The 22,209-nt window shown below is 36.6% G+C and overlaps 1 protein-coding gene across 2 annotated transcripts in view; it reads left to right on the forward strand.

The window, feature by feature from the left end:
• EMB269 (GTP1/OBG family protein) overlaps positions 1–21,592 on the forward strand; it is a 36,770-nt gene extending 15,178 nt beyond the window's left edge. The window contains exons 3-7 of one of the 2 annotated variants that reach the window (XM_086421064.1): positions 15,251–15,542; positions 16,069–16,228; positions 19,337–19,445; positions 19,733–19,909; positions 20,803–21,081. In XM_086421064.1, the coding sequence (XP_086277190.1) occupies positions 15,251–15,542; positions 16,069–16,228; positions 19,337–19,445; positions 19,733–19,828 (657 nt within the window). In that variant the 3' untranslated portion in view covers positions 19,829–19,909; positions 20,803–21,081. Of the gene's footprint in view, positions 1–15,250; positions 15,543–16,068; positions 16,229–19,336; positions 19,446–19,732; positions 19,910–20,802; positions 21,082–21,110 lie in introns of those variants that run through there. The other variant, XM_086421063.1, reaches the window with a different exon arrangement.
• The last annotated feature ends 617 nt before the right edge of the window (positions 21,593–22,209 follow it).

The following is a 22,209-nucleotide window of genomic DNA, read 5'->3' on the forward strand; positions in this document are numbered from 1 at the left end:
TTTCTGTCTGACAACTGCTTACTCATCTTTAGTTGCCCTCACATAGTCATTTCTAATGGACTTCTCCCTCATGGTTAACACAACATCAATTGGATTGCCTTGGATCTCAAGTTGCACCCTTTCCAAGTTCTGCTTCAACTCAATCACTGTTTCCTCTGGTCTTGCCAGCTGATTCCTACTTCATTCCTTCAAGAAGACTTTCACTCTTTCCAGCTTCATGACTAATTGAAAGAGGGAGTTACCTCTAGCAAGATAATTCCAAGCTTCTAGAAAAGACCCCCTCTCTGCCCAATTGAAGAATTTGAAAGGCTGATCCCCAAGTTACTGATCCTGCAAGTAGACACTACCATAGGAGAGTGATCAGAATTCCCACTAGGGAGGAACACAGCTTCAGCTTCAGCGAACATGCTAATCAACTCCAGGTTAACCAGCGCTCGTCTTGTTTAGACCAGATCCTGCCCTCCTCTTGGTAATTGTTCCAGGTAAGCTTGTACCCCCCTAGCCTTAAGGTCAAGAAGGTTGGTAGCACCTAATCCCTCCCTTGCCTCATTCACTACCACCCTGTTAATACTTTTGCCTCCAAACTTTCTCCTTGGCACTCCACGTTAAAATCACCCAACACTACCCAAGGCAAATTTGAGTTATTAGCAACCACTCCCAGCTCCTCCCACAACATCCTTCTAGCCACCATATCATTGGACCCATAAACTACCGATAACAGGAAAGGGTTTGTTGCCTCATGCTCTACCAAAACATGAATGGACTGGTCTGAGTATTGAATCCCTTGGACCTTGACTTTGGTGTGATCCCAAAGAATCCATATCCTACTATTAGATGCATGCCCATAATTGTCTAACGAGCTCCACCCAGGTTTGATCCTAGAAAGGATCATATCTTTATTGAGACCCCCAACTCTTGTTTCTAGAATGATCATAATATCACACCTTTCTTTATTGATAAACCTCTTCACCTCCATCTACCTATGGGGCTTATTTAGCCCTCTCACATTCCAAGCAACAAAATTCATTGAGAACTAGAGAAGGCGGCCTCAGCTCCCCCCAAAGCTCTACTTTCATCTGAACTCCCAGCCCAAGCTACATCGTTTTTTCTCATTTCAAGAATACCTGCCATAATTTGGTTAATCTCACTTTGTCCTGTCATGAGCTTCCTCTCCTTCTCATCAATACAAATCTCTTTACTAGAGATCCCAAATCCAGCCTCCACACTCTGAGGTTCCACCTCCTCAAGCATGTCATGTCTGTTGGTCAAGTTCAAATGTTCTTGAATAACAGGAGAAACCTGTTTTTTTTCCTTGCCCTTTCCTAGCTGATTTGGACATCCCAACTAACTTATCCTGCTCCAGGGAACTTTCACCCCCTGAGATTCCTTTTTGGCCTTTGGACTCTGCTGAGGGAGACAAAACAACTCCTTGACTAGGAGGAGGGCTCAAGACTTGAACCAACTCCACCAAATAAGTTGGATTAGAGTTGGACTTTTCAACGGTTTCATCACCCCTTGATTTGGAGCCTTGCCCAATTCCAGGAACAACTTCTTCAACCATTTCCTTTGAAGTTCTCTTCCCCCTCAATTTCTCCCAACCAAAAAGCCTTTTGTTAGGTTCGTCTCCTTTGTTGTGCAAGTTTTCTGAGCTGGATCATTCTTGGGACACTTTGTTTGTTGATGACCAAACAAACAACACTTTAAGCATCTTGCAGATATCCAGTCCACTTCAACTTCAATTTCAGCAATTTGGCCTCCACTCATTTTAAGATAGATAACTTTGGGAATATCCTTGTCTGCTGCTACTTCTATTTACACTCTGGCAAAGGTTAGTCTACTCAGCTCTTTTGTTGCCTTGTCCACGAATAGAGGTTTGCCCACATCACTAGCAATGCAACTAAGGCCCTTTGCTGTCTAAAATGGCTTGGGGATATTTAGGAATTTAACCTAGATGGGAATGACTGTTGTCTCCCTCTTCTCAAGCTCAATGTACATTGTCCAAGGCCTTAAAAAGAGGACCTTCCCACCGACATACCATGGCCCCTTCTTCAGGGCATTAGTTCTATCATCATCCTCACTAAACTTAAAAAAGAAAACTCTATTATCATTAGAGAACACCTCCAGAGATCCCCAAGACTTCCACATTCTTTCCACAACTGGCTTGACCAAGTTGAAAGTAAGCTTCTGATTCAAAAAATGCCCCACCAAGCATCCTTCCTATAAGGCCTCTTCTTCTTCCTCAGCTTCAATAGGGCAGCTAACAAACACCTTACCCTCCTGAACTTCAGGTTCCATGTATTCCATTGAATAATCCCCTAACTAAGGCTTTGGAACCAACCAATACATCCCACCGAGCATCCTTCCTATAAGGCTCTTCTTCTTCCTCAGCTTCAATAGGGCAGCTAACAATCACCTTGCCCTCCCGAACTTCAGGTTCCATGTATACCATTGAAGAATCCCCTAGCTGATTCTTTGGAACCAACCAATGCAGCCCACGACCGTCCTTCTTGAGCTTGCTCCTTAAGGTTTCCTTGTTTCCCACTAGTTGGGTTAGAGCTTCTACCCCTTGGACTGAAATCCTGCGAGACCGCCTTCCTCATAGCATTTGTTCCTTGAGATACCATCGTGTCCTTTTGCTTGGCTAGAAATCCAGCCTTCTAACCCTTGTGTACCTGCTCCCTGGTAAGGTTGCTAGTGTCCTTCGAAGAAAATTTAACCCCTTCGAGCTCTGGCCAATTCAAACCATCAGCCCCTACACAAACGATTTCAGCCCCTACAAGTTTGATACAATTTTCTTTGATTTTCAGTCACATCCCTGCTCCCCATCATCTTCCCAAACTTTGGATTTCAAAACCCTAGTTTCCTTCCCAAACTGCCATGTTTGTGTGCTTTGATTTTCAGTCTCATTCCTTTTGGTTGGCTATTTTGGGGATTCTAAGGTGAGATTTTGGGAGGATTGGTGGTGTGGGGATGGTCCGCTTAAGGAATTTTTCCTGGACCTTTCCAATTTATCTTTGAAAAAGAATAAAGTTTTTTCTCTTTTTAGAACAATTGGGAATGGGGAGATCAATTGAGACTTTGGGTTTAGAAGGGCCTTTAATGATTGGGAGTTGGAAAGTTTGGGGAAGTTGATCTATTTGGTGGAGAATAGTCACACAGAGGCTACTTTGGATGATCATAGATTATGGGTTGGGGCAAGAGATGGGAGGTTCTCAGTCAAATCAACGTACCACACCATTGCACCAAGGAGCTCGACGACTTTCCCTTACATGTTTGTTTGGGGTGGCAAGGTGCCTTCTAAGATCTTGGCTTTTATTTGGTTGGCAGCTTTAGGGAGATTACCAACCTTGGACAAAATTAATTAGAAGATGCTTCATTTCACCAAATCAGTGTTGTATATGTAGATCATATGTGGAAAATTCGGATCACTAATCCTTCATTGTCGGGTGATTCGTTAGATTTGGTCGCACTTCTTATCTCTTTGGCTTAATGGGTAATTTTCCTCATTCAGTTAAGTTGTTATTGGATTTTTGGCTTGCTTGGTGAGGCTCATTTTCTTTTTTTGAACGGATTCTTTGGCATTTGGCACCATTTGCAATTTGTTGGGGTATTTGGAAAGAACATAATAGTCACATTTTTGAGGGGAAGGTTTCTGAGATCGAAGACTTGGTTTTATCGATATTGGTCTTCTTGTTCTCTTTGAGCAAACTTTATAAGAAATTCAAAGGAGTTTTCTTTGAAGATTTTATTGCTAGATGGGATTAGGTTTGTAGTTTGTCGTTAGTGTAGCTTGTTTGGGGTTTTGTTATTCTTTTCTTTTTCTTTTCATTGCTTTGTTTTCCTTGTTATTTGGGTTTAGTCCTGTCACGCCCCGAAATCCCAACACGAATCCCTATGATTCATCGGTTAGAATCTCGAGGTGTGAGGTAATCAATCACACAATCTGACAGAACATTCATAAATAATAATACTTATGAAAAGAAAATAGACGCAGCGGAATAAACATTTAATTAACATCTATACGAGAGTCTAGAGTAAACAGAAGAAATCGACAAACACTGATATAAGTCAAGATCTTTAATCTCATAATTCATCAGGTTACAAAAATTTCTAAACTACCATGTTTCTTATCTACAACCAAAAACCGCTAAGATCCTCTACTAGTCCTCAAAGACATGGCGGCGGCAAGACATCAATCTGATCCTCCTCGAGGACCTCTTCAAAGAACGGTTCTTCAAAAGTTGAATAATCTGAAAGGGGAAGGATAGGGTGAGTAACAGGGGAATGTTACTCAGCAGGATGAACGCCGTTCTAACAACGAGTCATACATGCACGAGTAATCAGTTGAACAGTTAAATAATGTAAGTTTTTTTCATAATGTAACATACGATAAATGTCTAAGCATATTCAATAAACAGTTAAATAATTTCAACCTATCATTTCTATCATTTAAAGTAACCTATGCATCTTTCAAATAAAAACATCTATCAACATCACAAAATAAGAAAAGATACATAATAAGAACACGGCGGTGTAATCGATAAGAGAGCAGAGGAACACGCCGATATAACCGCCTCGGCTATGGCAATACGATATTCCAAACTTAACCTCCGATGTGGAATCCCATCGTTATAATCTGATTTTGTGGCCGGTCTAGCATACCACGGTTGGATGACCATTTATCCGGCTCAGATTGGCCGTTGACCAAGAACCCAATACTGAGTTCAACTAACGGTGAAGTCGACCGTTTGACGACTACAGACTAATAGTGATCACTAACTAGCCCAGGAGACCCCTCGCGTCGAAGCCTATCAAGAGGCAATGCATGTGAACCCCGCCTATCTCTACACTATACAGAGACCGCCTTTACACACAACGTTCCCCAGAAAATAAGTAGGAGAAATTCCCGGATTTCATGTAATATGCTCTAAGGTATCCCATACTACCGAAGAGCATATGACATCTAGTGTTATCCTAGATTGACTCGTCGCTTCCGGATACACAGCAACGCGTCACTCTTTATGGGTTTTCTACAAACCTTTACTGGTAAACAAAATAATTTATTTTATATATAATATATCATTTCTTTTTAATCGAAAATACAAACAAAGTCTGGTAGTGCCTTCCAGTGACAGTTATCTGTCATTTCCATCCATCAACCATCTCATCCCTCTATCTATCTATCACGTTTTACGTGGCATGGCCACTACGTAGAACTGGAGGCACTGTCCCATCAATCAGTCGAGAACATACGTTCTCTCTATCCATCCATCAATTAAATCGATCAATCTATCATCTAATTTCCTACATATCTATTAAAGTAATTTTACTAATTCGAAATCCATAAAGCATCAACCAATTCCATTCGATGGTTTTGGTTGAGTCGAGAGACTCGAAAACAAAGATAAAACCATAAGCTGAAAATCTATGAAAATTTAACTAAGTGTTGAAAAATAATTTTTTTCAAAGTCGAAATTGAAAACGAACTATTTATTTATTTATTAAAGAACTTAAAGTAATACTTAATTAGTTTTAATGAAATAAATGTAGGAAATGGGTATACATACTATATGGAAGTAACACAAAACAAATTAGAACCAAACTCAACATTCGGATACTTTTCCGAATTGCTGATTTTTCGTCGAAACTCGACCAAACTCGATCCAAATATCATATTAACTATAAAATGCTTATATTACATCAAATGAACTAAAACCAATCATAACTAAGCATGTAAACATGATTCAAATCGTTCAAATATGTATAAACTTAATGAAATAATCGATTTATCAACAATCATATAGATTTTCTATGAAATTATCGCATAACTAGAAGGTAGAAGGGAAGGCAACCTACATCAAGCTATTTTCAACGGTTGAACGAACTTTAAAATCGCCTCCGGCCAATCTCCAAAATTTTCTTTCGGCGAAAATCGGATTTCTTTGCGTCCACGCGTAACTCTCGGCGAGAGGAACAACTTTCCTTCTTGCGCCTAAGCTCGGATCGTTCTCGTTTGGCGTAGATCTGAGTTTCAAATATTGAAGGAAAAGGGTTGAGATTTGTTTAGAGAGGAGAATAAGAAAAATCTGATTTTTCTAATAGAATTTAGATATTTATATCACTTAAGTTGGGACATACTTGTTATTTTGGGAATTATTTTTCCCAAATGCCGAATTGGACAAACTTATACTCTATTTCGGGTGATTTTTCGACACGAATCTAATGATATAATCGGTTTCCTCAAATTACGTCTCTAAGGTGTCATTTACCTATTGTAAAATATCTAACGCGAAACTCGAGGATTTGATAACTTTTAAATCAATGCACGGATCTAAAATTCTTTCCTCGAGATACATTTTAGGATTTTCAGGTCATTACAAGTCCCCTCAGCCCCCCCTTTTTTCCTTCACCTTTTTAATAAAATCATCTTTATCGATCAAAAGAAAAAGAAAAAGAAAAAGAAAATAAGGCACCGACAAAATTGCATTCTCAATCAACTCTCATCTTGATGTAGGATGAAGAGGGAAGAAGATGAAATGAGGGATTAAAGTGTCTGGTTTGGGATTGGGTTAAGGATTTGGACTACAATAGGGTTACCTTAAAAGTTTAAGTAAACCGTAAATGATTTGGTTGCAGGGTTTTATGATAACATTTTGCAATTAAGGTTAGGAATTTAAAAGTTTATGGGTAAAGGTAAGGGTTAAAGGCTGAAATTTGTAGGTTAAGATAATGGGGGAAAAGATTAAGAATTGAGGGAAAAGGGTTTCAAGAATTCAAGAATTCTTGAATTTAAGGAAAAAGAAAAATAAAAAAGATTGGAAGAGAAAGAGAAGGGATAGAGGATAGGACCTAAGAATGACACTAAGGGTTTCTTGAATCACACCAAGAATAATGGAAAAATCACACTAAGAAACTTTGTTGAAAAAAAAAAATAGTTCTTTATTCATCATACTCCTTGTAAATAAATCCTAATACAATATCTATAGAGAAAACCCTAGTTAAGAGTTTCTATAAAACTCTTAACCCTTAAAATTAAAACCAACTAAAAAGAAACTTCCTAACAAAAATAGGACTCTTTATCCCATCGTACCAACCCAAAATAATTAAATTTTCTAAGTAGAAATTTCCTAAAATGGAAACTTTCTTGGGATTTTAATTTTCCGAAATAGAAACTTTCCAAAAATAGAAAAATTCCTAATTCGAAAAAAACTTTTCTACTAATTAAAAATTACTAAAATAGGACTAAAAAAATAATATAAAGTAGGCTTATAATTAAAGTCCAATAACTAAAATATAATAAAACTCTCAAACTAAAATATGGCCCAAAATTATGTAGGCACATGATATTTGATGTCTCCGTCAATTTTCCTTTGATTGAAGAAAATTTGTCTTGAAGTTTTAAACTATTTGAGGATGATCGTAATAATTTGTGGTTTGTCCCTTTTGGTGAAGATTCGCCCTCTTGTTTTGATGTCACGTTGAACCATGGACTTCAAACTGTGATCTTTCTAGATTGGCATAGCCTCTAGTGTAACTATTTGAGATGATTGAATTGATGTGATGTAATGATAATACAATTGCATCATGTACAAGAACTGTAGATGTCGCCACCAAAATATCTTCCTTTAGCTCCTTTAACATGTTATCTACTTCATGATCTCGTTCCAGCGTTGGTTCTAGAACTGTAGGCTCACCATCTTTTGAAGTTGATGTTGCATCTACCTTTTTGTCAATCTACTCTTGGATTGATGGTACCATAGGAGCTAACACTTCTATGGATATATCTTGAGTAAATATTGTTTGCTTGAAGTGATGTCAGTGTTGTCAAATGCAGTCATATACTCACATATGCTATTTTGAAAGTGAAAATCATATATGCTGCAGTTGCATACCCCAAAAATATGTTATCTGCCAATATATGATGGCATATTTTTGTGTGCGATGGAATATTTTTTTTAATTGTTTTCCTTGTAGCATATGTTGGTCGCACATGGTTGCATATGTTATTTAGCAACATTGAGTGTTATGTAAAAGATTTTTCTCCGCAACAAACGTAACCTGTACACATGAGATCCAATCTTGTCCCAACATGATATGACGGTCTTTTAAAGGATCCACCTTGAATTCATTAAAATCAAGGAAAAAAGAAAGAAATAAGATTAGAAGAGAAAGAGAAGTCATAGGACCTTGAAATTACACCTAGGGTTTCTTGGAATCATGCAAAGAATAATGGAGAAATCACTTCAAGAATTGAAAGAAACTAATTCTTCATTTATTAAACTCCCTGTAAATAAATCCTAATACAATCTATGTATAAAGAAAACCCTATCTAAGAGTTTCTATGGAACTCCAACTCTTTCAATAGAAACCAACAAAAATCAACTTTCTAACCAAACTAAGACTCTTTATTCCATCGTTCAAACCCAAGATAATTAAGTTTCCTAAATAGAAACTTCCCAAAAATAGAAAAGAAAATAATTCTAAATTTTTTTCCTACTAATTAAAAATTCCTAATAATAAATTTCTAAAACAAAGACTCACGAATGGAGAAAAGGACTTCTATTCTAGCACACCTTCCTCTCGACTCATTTGCTCTCTCTCTCTCTCTCTCTTTTATATATATATATATATATATATATATATAGATATACATATGGGGGCGGTTCATGGGATATATGTAAAAACAATGGTTTTTCAAAATATGGGTTAGACGTTTTGGATTGAGCTGATTTTTTGCGAGGATAGTCACTATGATGAGAAGATCATCCTCACAAAAAATCAGCTTAATCTGAAACTTCTAAATCCATAAAAAGTGATTTACAAATTATTGGCAAAAAATCGATGGTCCACATTCTAAATCACTTTTAATGGGGTTAGAAGTTTCAGATTGGACTGATTTTTTTTCCCGGATGATCTTCCCATTGTAGAGATCATCCTCACAAAAAATCAGCTCAATCCGAAACTTCTAACCCATATTTTGAAAATTTATTAATGTTACATTGTTTTTACATATGTTTTTTTCATATGTCCCTTGATTTGTTCCCTATGTATGTGTTTTTTTCCCAGTCACAAACACAATCCACGGTATTAGATGGAATTGGAAAAGATCTTATAGTTTAGATCACTTCCTTAAAAAATCAACCTAACTACCTAAGACTACCCACTTTTTCCATCTTTTAAATCCTTGAAACATCTTTCTCAACTCTCTCTTTTTATTGTATTTACCCTCTAAATAAATTTGTGGATTGACATAGATGGTTTTGCAAAGGCTTTGAAACCCATTGCAGTAACAATTCGTTGGTTCTAATTATCCAACACTTCCTATTTTTTTTCTTTCTTCCATTTTTTAACTTTTTATTTGAATTTTTTTTTGTTATGATACTTATATTCTTCTTCTTCATGTATGAAAGAGACAAAATGAGCAAATGCCAATCTATCAATTTTTTTAACGTGGTCTTTTCTTACAAAAGATTAATTAATCTCCATATGGATAAATTTAAGGGGATTTATCAAAACATCCATGCAAATATAATTGAAAAAAAAAAAAAATCAAAATGGCACACTATTCATTGTATTCGAAATTAAAATATTTTTGTTAAAAATATGGAAAAAATTTATTGTTTTATTAAAAAAAAATTGTTTTACTAAAACTAAAACAAGGAAAGTTATCGAATAGGAAAACAAATTTACTATTCATTTCACGAATTTAGTAAACAACACAATTTTACTATTAATTTAAAAATAATAGTGTGTCGTAAATTTAATCTGATTTACCAAAACTAGAACAAGGAAATGTATAGATTAGGAAAACAATTTTACTATTCATTTCACAAATTTAGTAAAAAATGCAATTTTACTATTAATTTTGAAAATAGGTTTTCCAAATTAAAATAATAGTGTGCCATTTTTGGTAATTATTCAATTTTAAATTTACCTTTTTTTATTTCTCATCTCAATCATATGTGGAGTTGTTACAATCCAAGGGTTGAGTGCACTTCCATAATTATTCAATTATTCAATTTACTTCTTTTTTCCTCTCATCTCAATCATACATTTTTTCTCATTTGTGGTCTGAGGTGGAGTTGTTACAATCCAAGGGTTGAGAGCACTCTCACTTAACACTAACACCACAAAAAAATAACTACTTGAAACCACCCCCAAAGGAAAATGATTAAGTCTAGCTTTACTAACTTAGTAAAATTTAAAATGTAAAGGTACTACATGTCATAAGAAAAATTGTTGTTTAAAAGACAACTAGAGATTATACAGTCCCACACGTAACATAATTGTTTCTATGGCTGAGATTAGCTCAAGCCTAAAAAAATTAAAGACAATGTCTTCAACCTCTAAAAAATTAAAGCAAAATGTTTGCTTTTGCATGTATTATCACATTGGATTTGATATTTTATCAACTTAATTAAATTTTCATTGTGTAAGGAATATTTAATGCATAAGGAACAAATGCACGAAATGAACCGTGGTGTAGGCAAGGGCATTTGCTAGTATATATACACATTAGATGGTAGTTGGGTCCACCTCATTGTGATTGTCTCACACACACTTTCAAAACCTTGTCCGCTTATTAACAATAATCTTTCTCAAAATCATGTTCCTTGATTGATTTATGCCTTTTGAATTTAACTTGCATATAGACTTAACTGAATTAAGACATGAGATAGCTCAAGGTGGAACGTAAGGTGTTTGAGATCAAGGAGGTGCGGATTCAGAACGGTAGAGGTGTTGAGGTAAAGCATTATGGGTAGCTTCCCAACTAGACGCAGCAAGAGTTTCTTCGAAGAATCTGAGGGCTAAGTTTGCCAAGGATGGTAGAATTTTTTATATTTAGGGTGAGCAAAATCCGTATTGTAGGTTTATGAAGCTTCGACAATTTTCAGATAAAGTTCTTTCGAGGGCACTCGTGTTCCCGGAAAGCCTAGGAGGCAAGGGTTGGGGTAAAGTAGGGCTCTATTTAAAAATGTTGCTAGATCCAGAGGAGAGAATGAAGGCTCCGATGGAGAGCAAAGGGTCAGGAAAATCGTGGGCTGAGGTTTTACGTAATCCCTAGGTAGATAAAGATAAACTTAAGGCTCCATGTGCTTTAGAACTGGAGGTGGGTTCCTGTTCTAAGGGTAAGTGCAGACCTAAGATTGGTAGAGCTTTCGGAAAGTGGAGATGGGCTTATATTTGTAAGACTGATTCTTTGAAGGCAGATTGGGAAGGCCTTCTTTCAGACATCAAGCGAGATCTAAAACAGCGGATGGCGGTAAAGTTGTTAACCTGGGAAGCCTCCACATCTATTTTGATGCTGGGAAGCAGGTCAGAGTTTATGAGGGTGATTTCTAGAAGATTGATTATCGTGGGTGATACTTCTTTCCACCTATGACTCTGGTTCGCGGATTGCAACATCCTTATGCTGGATTGGAAGATGGGGGGTCTTGGGTTCAAGTTAAGGGTTTATCTTTTCATTTATGGAGTAACCATGTTTACAGTAAGATCGGAGCCCATCTAGGAGGTCTCTTGGATGTGGAATCGACCACTCTCCAACGTGCGAGGCTAGATTGTATGAGATTGAAGGTTGGTTTTTCTCCATGGAGAATGCCACGTGGTTTTGACCTCTAGTTCGAAGGATTCAAATATTCGTTGGGGGTTGAGGTGGAAGGCGAAGAAGACGAGAGGAAAAAAGCAAGGGTGCCAGTTTCCTCAGTGGTGTGCGAGTATGGTGTAGCCAACGGAGTTGGATTATCCGATGAGAAAGGCAACCAGGCGGAGGAAGAGGAGGGATAGAAGAAAGGCCCTGGAGATATAATTTCGGGCTTGGATCTATCAAGTCCAGGGGAGGGTTGCGTGAGGAAGAAGTCCTCATAGGTCGTGGCAGACAGGCTAGGCCCATGTGATGTAACATGTGGCAACCGTTAGAAGTCACGTCGATGGGAGAAGGACCAGCTTCTCCATGGGTGTGGTGCAATTCTACAAGTATCTGTACTTGGAAGAGTTTGTGGATAGGCCGACTTTGAATTCTTTACAGTTTGATAGCATTTCCCTAGACCAACAGAGGTGGCTTGAAAGACCATTTGATGTATAGACGAGGTCTGGGGAGTGGTGTGTGGTTTGGCTAACGATAAGGCACCGGGGCTAGATGGTTTTTTTCTAGGTTTCTTCAAAGCTTGTTGGGAGATAGTGAGAGATGACGTGGTGGTGACTATTGAGGATTTCTATCGGGAAGGCTACTTAGATTTGGGTTCTAATTGTACTTTTCTTGCTCTCATACCCAAGGTGTTGGGTACGGAAGATATTATGGACCTTAGACCGATTAGCCTGGTGAGCTCAGTTTATAAAATCATATCGAAGGTTGTGGCTACTAGGCTTAAGATTGTGCTAAGTAATATCATTGGTCCGGCTCAAGGAGCTTTTGTATCAAGGAGACAAATCTTGGATGGGGTTCTTATAGCGAATGAATGCATTGACTCGGGAAGAAAAGCGAAAATTCCGGGATTAGTTTGTAAAGTTGATCTAGAGAAAGCCTATGATCATGTCAACTGGAATCTGGTGAAGTATCTGTTAAGGAGGATGGGGTTCGGCGAGAGGTGGGTTAGATGGTCGTGAAATGCATTTCAACTTCTACGTTTTCGATCTTGGTGAATGGATTTTCAAATGGGTATTTTAGAAGTTCGAGGAGGCTTCGTCAAGGAGATCCGATGTCGCTGTTTTTGTTTGTAATAGTCATGGAGGCCTTGGGTAGGATGCTATCCAAGGCAGTGGTTAAGGGGGAGATATCTGGTTATTCTACAAGGGTGGGAGGACATGTGGTGTCCCACCTACAGTTTGCAGATGATACCGTAATCTTTTTGGATTATTCACTAAGACAGTTAAGTTTTTTAAGTGGCATTCTTGGGTGTTTCAAGGCAATCTCGGGTATTCCTGTTAATCTTCACAAGAGCAAAGTGTATGCGGTAGGTGAGGTAGAAGGTTTGGAGGTGGCAATGGCATCGATCGGATTCCAGATAGGTCCTTCCATCTACATATTTGGGGCTCCCGCTGGGGATGAGATACACTAGCAAAGACATTTGAGAGCCAGTGATCGAAAGGATGAGAAAGAGACTCAGTACTTGGAAAGTGAAGCTGTTATCAAAAGGAAGGAAGGTTACCCTTATTAAAAGTGCTCTAGCTAGCATTCCCATCTACACTCTCTCTTTGTTTTCCTTGCCTAAGCATGTGGAAGTGCAAATAGAAAGAATATGTCGTGATTTTTTGTGGCATGGCAAAGACGGTTCGAGGAAGTATCATTGGGTGAGCTAGAGCAAGCTTTGTTTGCCTAAGAAGAATGGGGGTTTAGGTATTCGCAAATTTGGTCCTATAAATTCGGTTATGTTAGAGAAGTGGCTTTTGAGGTTTGGGGAGGAGAGGGAAAGTCTTTGGAAGAAAGTGATTGTGGATAAATATGGGATCAATGGGAATGGTTGGGAGAGTGGCCTGACGAGAGGGGCCTCGGGATGTGGTGTGTGGAAGGGCATTCTCAAAAGATTTCCTTTAATTAAGAGTAGAGTGCATTGCAAGGTTGGGATTGGGACTAAGGTGAGATTGTAGGAGGATTGGTGGTGCGGAAGCGGATCCCTTAAGGATTCATTCCTTAATCTTTACGAAGTATCTTTGAAAAAGAATCAAGTTATCTCTGCTTTCAAGAGTTCTGTTAATGATGTGCTTAATTGGGATTTTGGGTTTAGAAGAACCTTCAATGATTGGGAGGTGGATTTGCTAGGGAGGTTTATTTCTTTGGTGGAAATTAGCTATGTGTAGAACCCTTCGGAAGATAAGAGGTTGTGAGGAGGCACTTGGGATGGGAAGTTCATGGTTAAATCTCTATACGTTGACATTACCCCAAGGAGTAGTTCGGCATTTCCTCAATCTCTAGTCTAGGGTGGTAAAATTCCTCCTAAGATATCGGTTTTCCTTTGGTTGGCGTCTTTAGGGAGAATAGCTACTTTGGACCAGCTTATTAGAAGAGGCTTTATTTCTCCAAATCAGTGTTGTATGTGTAGATCTCAAGACGAAACGGTGGATCATTTATTTATTCATTGCCAGGTGGCACATCACATATGGTCACACTTCTTGTCGTTGTTCGGTTTAGCAGGTTGTTTTCCTCGTTCAGTTAAGTCGGTTTTGGAATCTTGGAATCTTGGTTGGTGGGGGGAGGTTCTTTCTTGGCTTCTAAATGGATTCTGTGGTTCTTGGCTCCATTGGCAATTTGTTGGGGCATTTGGAAAAAACACAATCGTTGTATCTTTGAAGGAAGAGTTGCTATGTTGGAAGGACTTATCCTTTCTATTTTGGAGTTCATGTATTCTTGGAGCAAACTCTATAAAGAGTTCAACGGGGTTTTCTTGGAAGATTTCGTTGTGCGGTGGGATAGGATTTGTTCATTGCAGAGAGAGTAACTTGTTGCTCACGCTTTGTTGTCTTCTTTCCACCTTTTGTTGTGTTGTTTTCTTTCCAATTGGTTCCCTTGTTTTGGGTTGGTCATCTCGACCCCCTACTTTTCTCTCTATAATAAAATTATCTTTATCGATAAAAAAAAAAAAATTTAACTTGCATATAGCTCTTCAAACTGCAAATCTGACAGTTTCAATGACAATAATGCTCATCTCAGAGATCAAGCTGGCTGTAACCTAAACTTCTTTTTCTGTTACTTTAATACCCTTGTTCTTTTATTTTCATAACATATTTGGGAAAATACAAGTCTTCTGAAATTTCTCTACACATTGTAGAACTTATAACCGGGGTTTTGGTTTCTATGAAACTGATAACTTAGAAGTTGTTGTGACACAAATGTTTTTATGGAATTGAATTCCAATCAGCACTATAGCATGTATCTCTAGCAATGACATGCCTATGACATTATTTTCTTCTCTTTTGAGATTTAGATTAGATGTTATTTATTAATGATGTCCATCAGAAAAATTTCCAGTTTTCATAACATCACCATAAACTGGATAACACTTCACTATATGTGCAAACGCACAATTGTTTTACATTTTGAGAATAATGGATCTTACCTTCTTTCTGTAAATCTTAAAAGTTGATTGATGTGTAAATTAACAGTCACTGGCTATCCTTGTTCAGTATCTTTGCCTCTTCACTGGTTTAGTATTTCCTGTATATATATTTCTTCATAATTCTGTAATGAATTTGTGAATCTTTACTGATCTAGTAGATTCTGTATCAAACTAATAAAAACCACTTTTTGGAGGCTTAGGTACACGTTGTTGATGGCTCAGGACAGCAGCCAGAATATGAGTTTGATGCTGTTCGTCTGGAGTTGGAACTATTTAGTCCAGAACTAGCTGAAAAGCCTTTTATAGTTGCATATAACAAAATGGATCTTCCAGAGGCATCTGATAAGTGGACTTCGTTCAAGGAAAACCTGCAAGCTCGTCGTATTGAACCTTTTCGCATGAGTGCAATTAATAGAGAGGGCGTTCATGAAGTGGTTTGTGCTGCATATGAGCTTTTACAGAAAAAACTGAAAGCTGACAAGGAAACTCATGGTTAGGATTTCTTTATATTTCAGTTTTTGGGTTTGAGTATCTCCATTTAAGTTGCGGTTAACATTTGAAAGTTTACTTGTTTTAGTTTGACTTTAGGGTTTCAATGTGCACCACCCATCATAAAAAAACAGGAGATGGGGATATGTGCCTCAAAAAGGTTTGTCTGGTCACAAGTTAGGGTCTTGCATATAAGGATGTATGGACTTCATCTAGGTGCAAAGCAACTAAGATGATTTTGTGGCAGTGTCGTTCTCGGCCATTCACTTGTATTGTATTTCTTCCAAAATGAAAGTACCGTCGCATTCATCGAGTTCCTATTTTCGTTCTACAAAATGTGATCTTCATAGTTTGGAGTTCAATTGTAAATTGATAATAGTCATATTGAACTGTTGTCCATCTTGGATGTTTCCTTTGATATGGTTCATTTCTTACAATCCTTGTGATCATTATTAGGGTTTTGTTTTCTAAACATTTCATCTTATATATGTGATATCACATCATGTTTGACAAGAATAATCCACTTCAGGTTGGACCGACACAGTAAATCTGAATCATGTAGCGGATATGGTACAAAAGCAACGAAGTTCTTCTATTAATGACTTTGAGATTTCTCACGATAGCAGTTCTTGTACTTGGCATGTAGTTGGAGCTGGGATTCAACGTTTCGTTCAAATGACAAACTGGCAGTATGTAATCTCTTCCTTAATCATTGTTTTAAATCATTTTTGTTGCTTTTATGTGTTTTTATTTTCTTCTTGTGGCCTTTGTATTCGCTTGTGTCTATTCTGTTTTATTATCTTTATTTCATTCAGTAATCATCATCAAATGCTATTCTATACAATATTTTATCCAGTAGTGTATAACTAAAATTTGCTGCAAAGTGGTGAATAATATCCGAAGATTTATCAACCATAAGAAGTTGATCCATTTTCTGCCTGTTTCGATTGCTACTTTATTCACTAAATTTTTATGCAAAGTAGGGAACAAGAGAGAACAAGAGGTAACTTGAGCCTGGAGAATATCTTTATATGAAGATACATGAGCCACAAACATGGGAACTAGAGTGCACAGACTTTCAAGAAGCAAGATGACAAAAGTGATGCAAGCTTTGGCATAGACGGATGGGAAGAGTTAGGGGCCAAGTTGATATTCCAAAATGTTCTGGGAAAGCATACGAGATAATGGTTACCTTAATTAACCTAAAATGTCAGATGAATGGAGAAATATTGTGGTGCCTATGTATCGGAACTATTTTGGGTCAGACTCGGACAATTTTCTTTAGTGATTTGCATCCTCTTCCGATGATTCACATGTCAATTTACCAAGTTTGTCTAAATACATGACCATGGAATCAATTTCCGATCATTTAAATTCTTCGTAGTACCAGTTGTTGTTTTGGGTATGAAGGAAAAGAAGAAGAAGAATTGGGAATAAAATGGGCCTGAGAGTCAAATCCCTCTTTACAACTATTATATTATATATCTATCAAGTTATGAACTAATTACAGTAATACTACTATTACTTAGAATATCATTATAACATGAGATATTTTATACTCCCCCACAAGATGGTGTGTAGATATTACACATACCCAACTTGTTGACAATACTACAACATTGTCAACTACCAAACCCCTTTGGTGAATATTAGCTAATTGGTCTCTAGTCTTCACAAAATGAGTACAAATATCTCCATACTTAAACTTCTCTTAAATAAAATGACAATCTACCTCAATATGTTTGGTTCTATCATGTTGTTCTGGATTATAGGCAATATTGATCACTGACTTGTTGTCAAAGTGTAATCTCATAGGCCCTTAGGTAGGCAAACCCATCACTACTAGCAGCATTTGAACCCAAAAGAGTCCACATACCCTGTGTGCATAGCTTAGAACTCTGCTTTTGTAATAGAAACTTGCAATTACAGATTGTTTCTTACTTCTCCAGGTCACCATATTATGTCCCACACATATATAATATTCTGAAGTAGAAAGCTGAAATATTACCTCTAATGCCAAGTGGAAAAATCATATAGGAATCTAGGTTAAGGAAACAAAAGGGAGAAAAGAGAGAACAAAGAAATGAAGAATACAGAAAAGGGAGATCATGAATTAATTCTCACGACTCTAGGGACTCTCTTATTCATAGTAATAAAGTTTTAGAGGGAACAGAAATACCCCTTAACAATAATTAAAAAAGAAAAGACTTGCAGATACATAGGCATAGTAAAATGACTATGCTACTCTTTCAAAAAACTCAAACCCTCTAATTTCGTGTTGTTTTTGAGTCGTGTTTGCAGATTGTGTTAAGAATTGCCACTCCTAATTTGCAATGAAGATGACATCTAGAAATTGTTCGCCCTTCACAAATGTCCCTTGAAATGAAGAAATTACTATGACCATCGCCTCCTTTAGCTTCAAGGCCTAGGCCTTGGAAATAATCTTGTAAAAATCCCATGAAACTAATGCACCTAATGTATTTAAAAGATCTCACTTTCTTTTTTCAAAATCATAGTAATAGTTGGTCGACCAACATCATGAAATCTTCACCCTAAAACTCCATCTTTCATAGAAGAGGTTCATCACCAAACTCCCTAAACAAGTTATTGGTTCTCAAATTTCTTCTTCATCGAATTGACTTTCAAAATGAGAAGTCTATTAATGGGGCACAACCTATCATAGACAAAATCATTGATTGTGGATTTTGACTCTACTATTCCTTATAGAGGCTCTAATTTAACTCCACAACCAAATTCCTAATATGTTCTTCATCGTCCACAAGATTACCGACAATCAAGATCTAGGACATACCTATCCAAAAAAAGGGAAAAGAAAGAAAGAGTGCTAGGATTTGTTATCACTTCTCATTGTGTTTCCAATTCTATGAAACTTAATAGTTTTATTTCCTTTCTTAAGTCATTATTTCTGCATCCTGCCTTGACTCTCCTTTTTTTCTGTAGATGTTGACCTACTTCTTCCTCTTTTTTTCATAGCTTGTATATCCTCCACCCAACCGAAATTGTTATTGTTCCACACCCTTCGGTCATTTTTAAGGGCGCCTTCAACTTGATCCAAAAAACATAGTTCAGTCTACCATCGAAAATTGTAAGAGTGCCTCCAAGTTTCCAGATTCCTGCTTATCCGAAAAAAACAAAAAAAGGTTTCCAGACACTACCACAAAGGAGTGTTTTGATGCGGGTTAAAGACTTCGCAAAGATGAGAAGTCTGGAAAGGGTGGAAGTGTAGTAAGAAATGTCCAAAGGCAACCACTCTAATATAGAAGCTATGGGCCTAGATAGTGAAGAATCATGGCACAAGGTTCTTGATTGCTACTTCAAATGGAGAGGGGTTTGTTTAGTGATTGGTTTTAACCACATAGATGATGTTTACTTTTACTTTAATATGCATACTCTGGCTTTGGATTTGAATTGACTGGTTATTGTGCTTCACATGTTAGGTTGTTTAGTTTAAACACAACTCTTAAGACTGCTCTGAATTTTCATAACATCACTTTGTTTTATAGAAGAACCATGGAAGAAGATTCTTGTTTCCAACTCCGAATGAAACAAGGAATTTATTTATTGATTAATTCTAGCCACAAAGATGGTGTTTAATTCAAAATGAATATTATGGTTTTTGACTTGAATTTGTGTTTCATGCTTTTGGTGGTTTATTTTATACACAATTCTGAGACTTCTCTGAATATTTATTTTATTTTATTCTATTTTGTCATATTCCTTTCTCCCTTATGTTGATTAGCACGTTCAGTATTCATAATTGCAATCCTTTTGAACAGGTATGCAGAATCTCTAAGACGGTTCCAACATGTTTTGGAGGCATGTGGCGTGAACAAGTCTCTTATCAAACTCGGGGTCAAAGAAGGTGATAGGGTGATCGTGGGTGAGGTAAATATAACACCCCTGGATTCCTTGAATTTTGTCATATTGTGGGTAAACTACTGTTTGGAGTCAAAATAAAATAAAAATAAAGTATAAGCTATAGGTATACGACCATAATAAAATAAGTTAAATTATGAAAAGGACCCATAAATGTCAATATCTATGGCCATTTAGAGTTTTGTTCCTATTTTGTCTTACTCAAACCTTTAATTTTTATTTTCTACTTCTGTTATTGGCAAATGCCAATGAAAAACTTGAATTTGTTTTTGACGGTTTTTATTGCTCTCTTGCAGATGGAGATGATATGGCACAATTCCAACGACAATGTTGGCCCATCAAATACGAATAAGGGAAAGGAAGGATCAGTTAAATGGCCTCAATGGAACTAGTCCACTTATTTTCATCCTAATGTTAATTAATTGCTGGCAGAGCTCCTAGTCCTAGCTTTATCGTCTTAAGGCCCGTACCAGGTACTGTATTTTACTTCAAACGTATAACTAATTATTTCCCTACCAAGTTTTTTATTTTTCTTCTCCATATTTCTTTTAGAAAGCTACTATTGGCACCCCAACTTTTACTTATTACACCCCAATTAAAAATAAAGAAAATAAGTGAATGGTTGAGAATAAGTAAAAGTTGGTGTGCCAGTAGAAGCTTTTATTTTTAGTGGGGCTAGATTCCGGTCTAATCATAATTGTAAACAACTGAAACTGTTTGAACGAGATTTATAAGGTTTTGTAATGTTGAGAAAATAATTTGGGCCAAACCTTTGTAATGTTTGAATAGTATATATGTTAATCTTTAATTGGTGTGTGAAAACATTTTAAGAACTTGGGGTGTCAATAGCAGCTCTCATTATTTATTACACCCCAATTAACAATTAAAACACACTCTTCAAACATTATAAAGGTTTGGCTCAAATTATAATCTCAACATTACAAAACATTAGACACTTGTTCAAACAATTTCAGTATACAACTATGATTTGGTTCATATAAAATTCTAAACCTACGTATCAAAAACATCTAAACCCAAAAAATAAAAATCTAGCCAAAAAAAATGAGAGAGCATTTATCGACACCCCAACTTTTACTTATTCTCAATTATTCACTTATTTTCTTTATTTTGAATTGAGTGTAATAAGTAAAAGTTGGCATGCCAATAGCATCTCTCTTCTTTTATTTCTGCAATTGCCATCTTTTGGTTTGAGAATTTAGTATCGATTATTTGTTTATCACCAGTTATTGTAACCATTTCTTGAAATTGTTCAACTGATTCAAATTTCGTGGAGAATTACTGGAGGCTTAATAGAGTAAAATAGTTTGCTAAAACTGAATCTAGTGTTTCTCTGGCTTGGCTTCAGGGGTCTTTGCCCACCGTAGAATAGAACAACTTGACACTCTTTGGCCCAGCAAAGCTATGGGCATCTTTCCAGTGATAGGGAAGAACTTGCCTCACTAAAAGCTATTCCCCATATTTTTTCATAAGAAGATTCTTATTTTTCAGTTTACCACCGATGATTTTCCTCCTACTCAAAGCTAGTAGAAGCCTGAGTGGACAAATTCTATGTATAAATTTCAGTATATGTTGGAGAGAGACTCTTTACCTATAATTTTCCTAAGCATTATTCCAGCGACTATCTCCTAATTTTTATTTTATCTTAATGTGTAGGATAAGGAGAGCGGTAACTGAATATCAGTCCATGGGCTAGAAGATGGAACAAGAGCAAAAGTCATGGGGTTGGGAAAACTCGATAAAGAATCCCTTGAGCAGTGGCAAGCATCAATCAAAACAAAGGTCATGAAAGCAAGGAGCAAAACTACTAAGGCTCACAAATCATCACACTATAAAAGCAGCCAGCCCCAGAAAACTTGTATTGATCAACAATGCATCTCATTTGATTGCCCAAAAGTAAAAGAGCGGTTTAAGTAGAACTTTTTTCATTTTCATGGGTAAATGGGTTACTGGTTGGTTTTGAACCCAGCACTCAGGACTTTATCCAACTTGGCAAGCTAGCACTTTCCTTATATTTTTTGCATTTTTGGTGTTACCACCGTGTAATCCTGTTTCTAATGAGATTGGTAACTCGGAAATTGCAGGAATTGAATGCAGATCGATCAAAAATCATAATTCATAATCATAGACTTTACCAATTGCGTGAACCTTAATGAAATATTTTTTAGGGTTGTGATGTTACACTACCATGATGTTACGAATAGTCGTATAAGTGTGAAATTACACCTTATAATAATCACATATCGTGTTTATTCATAACATAATGAAATGACAATGTCATTGTTCTTAATAATTTATTTTTGGAGAGTTGCTATTGGCACCCAAACTTTTACACCCCAATTAAAATTAAAAAAAAAAAATCTATGGTTAAGAACAAGTAAAAGTTAGGGTGCCAATAGAAACTCTCGCACGCACAGACTTCTATTTGTTAGATTTAGGATTTTATTTGGGACTAATCCTAATTATAAAGAATTAATAAATTTGTTTTAATGGGTTATAAAGCTGTGTAAAGTTGAAGTAATAACTTCTACCAAACTTGTGTAATGTTTGAATCTTTAATTAGGTTTTGAGAAATAATTTTGAAAATTGGGGTGTCATAAGTAAAAGTTGGGGTGCCAAAATTATTATTATTATATATCAAAATTATCATTGCAATCCCGGTTTGACCCAATAAACTCAATAGGTGAAAAAAAATATGTGAATCAATTAAACCAGTTAGCCCAATTGGCAAAAAAATTTAATCGATTATACTAAA

Source organism: Akebia trifoliata, chromosome 13 (genome assembly GCF_017979445.1).
Source record: "Akebia trifoliata isolate Shusen 1 chromosome 13, ASM1797944v1, whole genome shotgun sequence".
NCBI lineage: Eukaryota > Viridiplantae > Streptophyta > Magnoliopsida > Ranunculales > Lardizabalaceae > Akebia > Akebia trifoliata.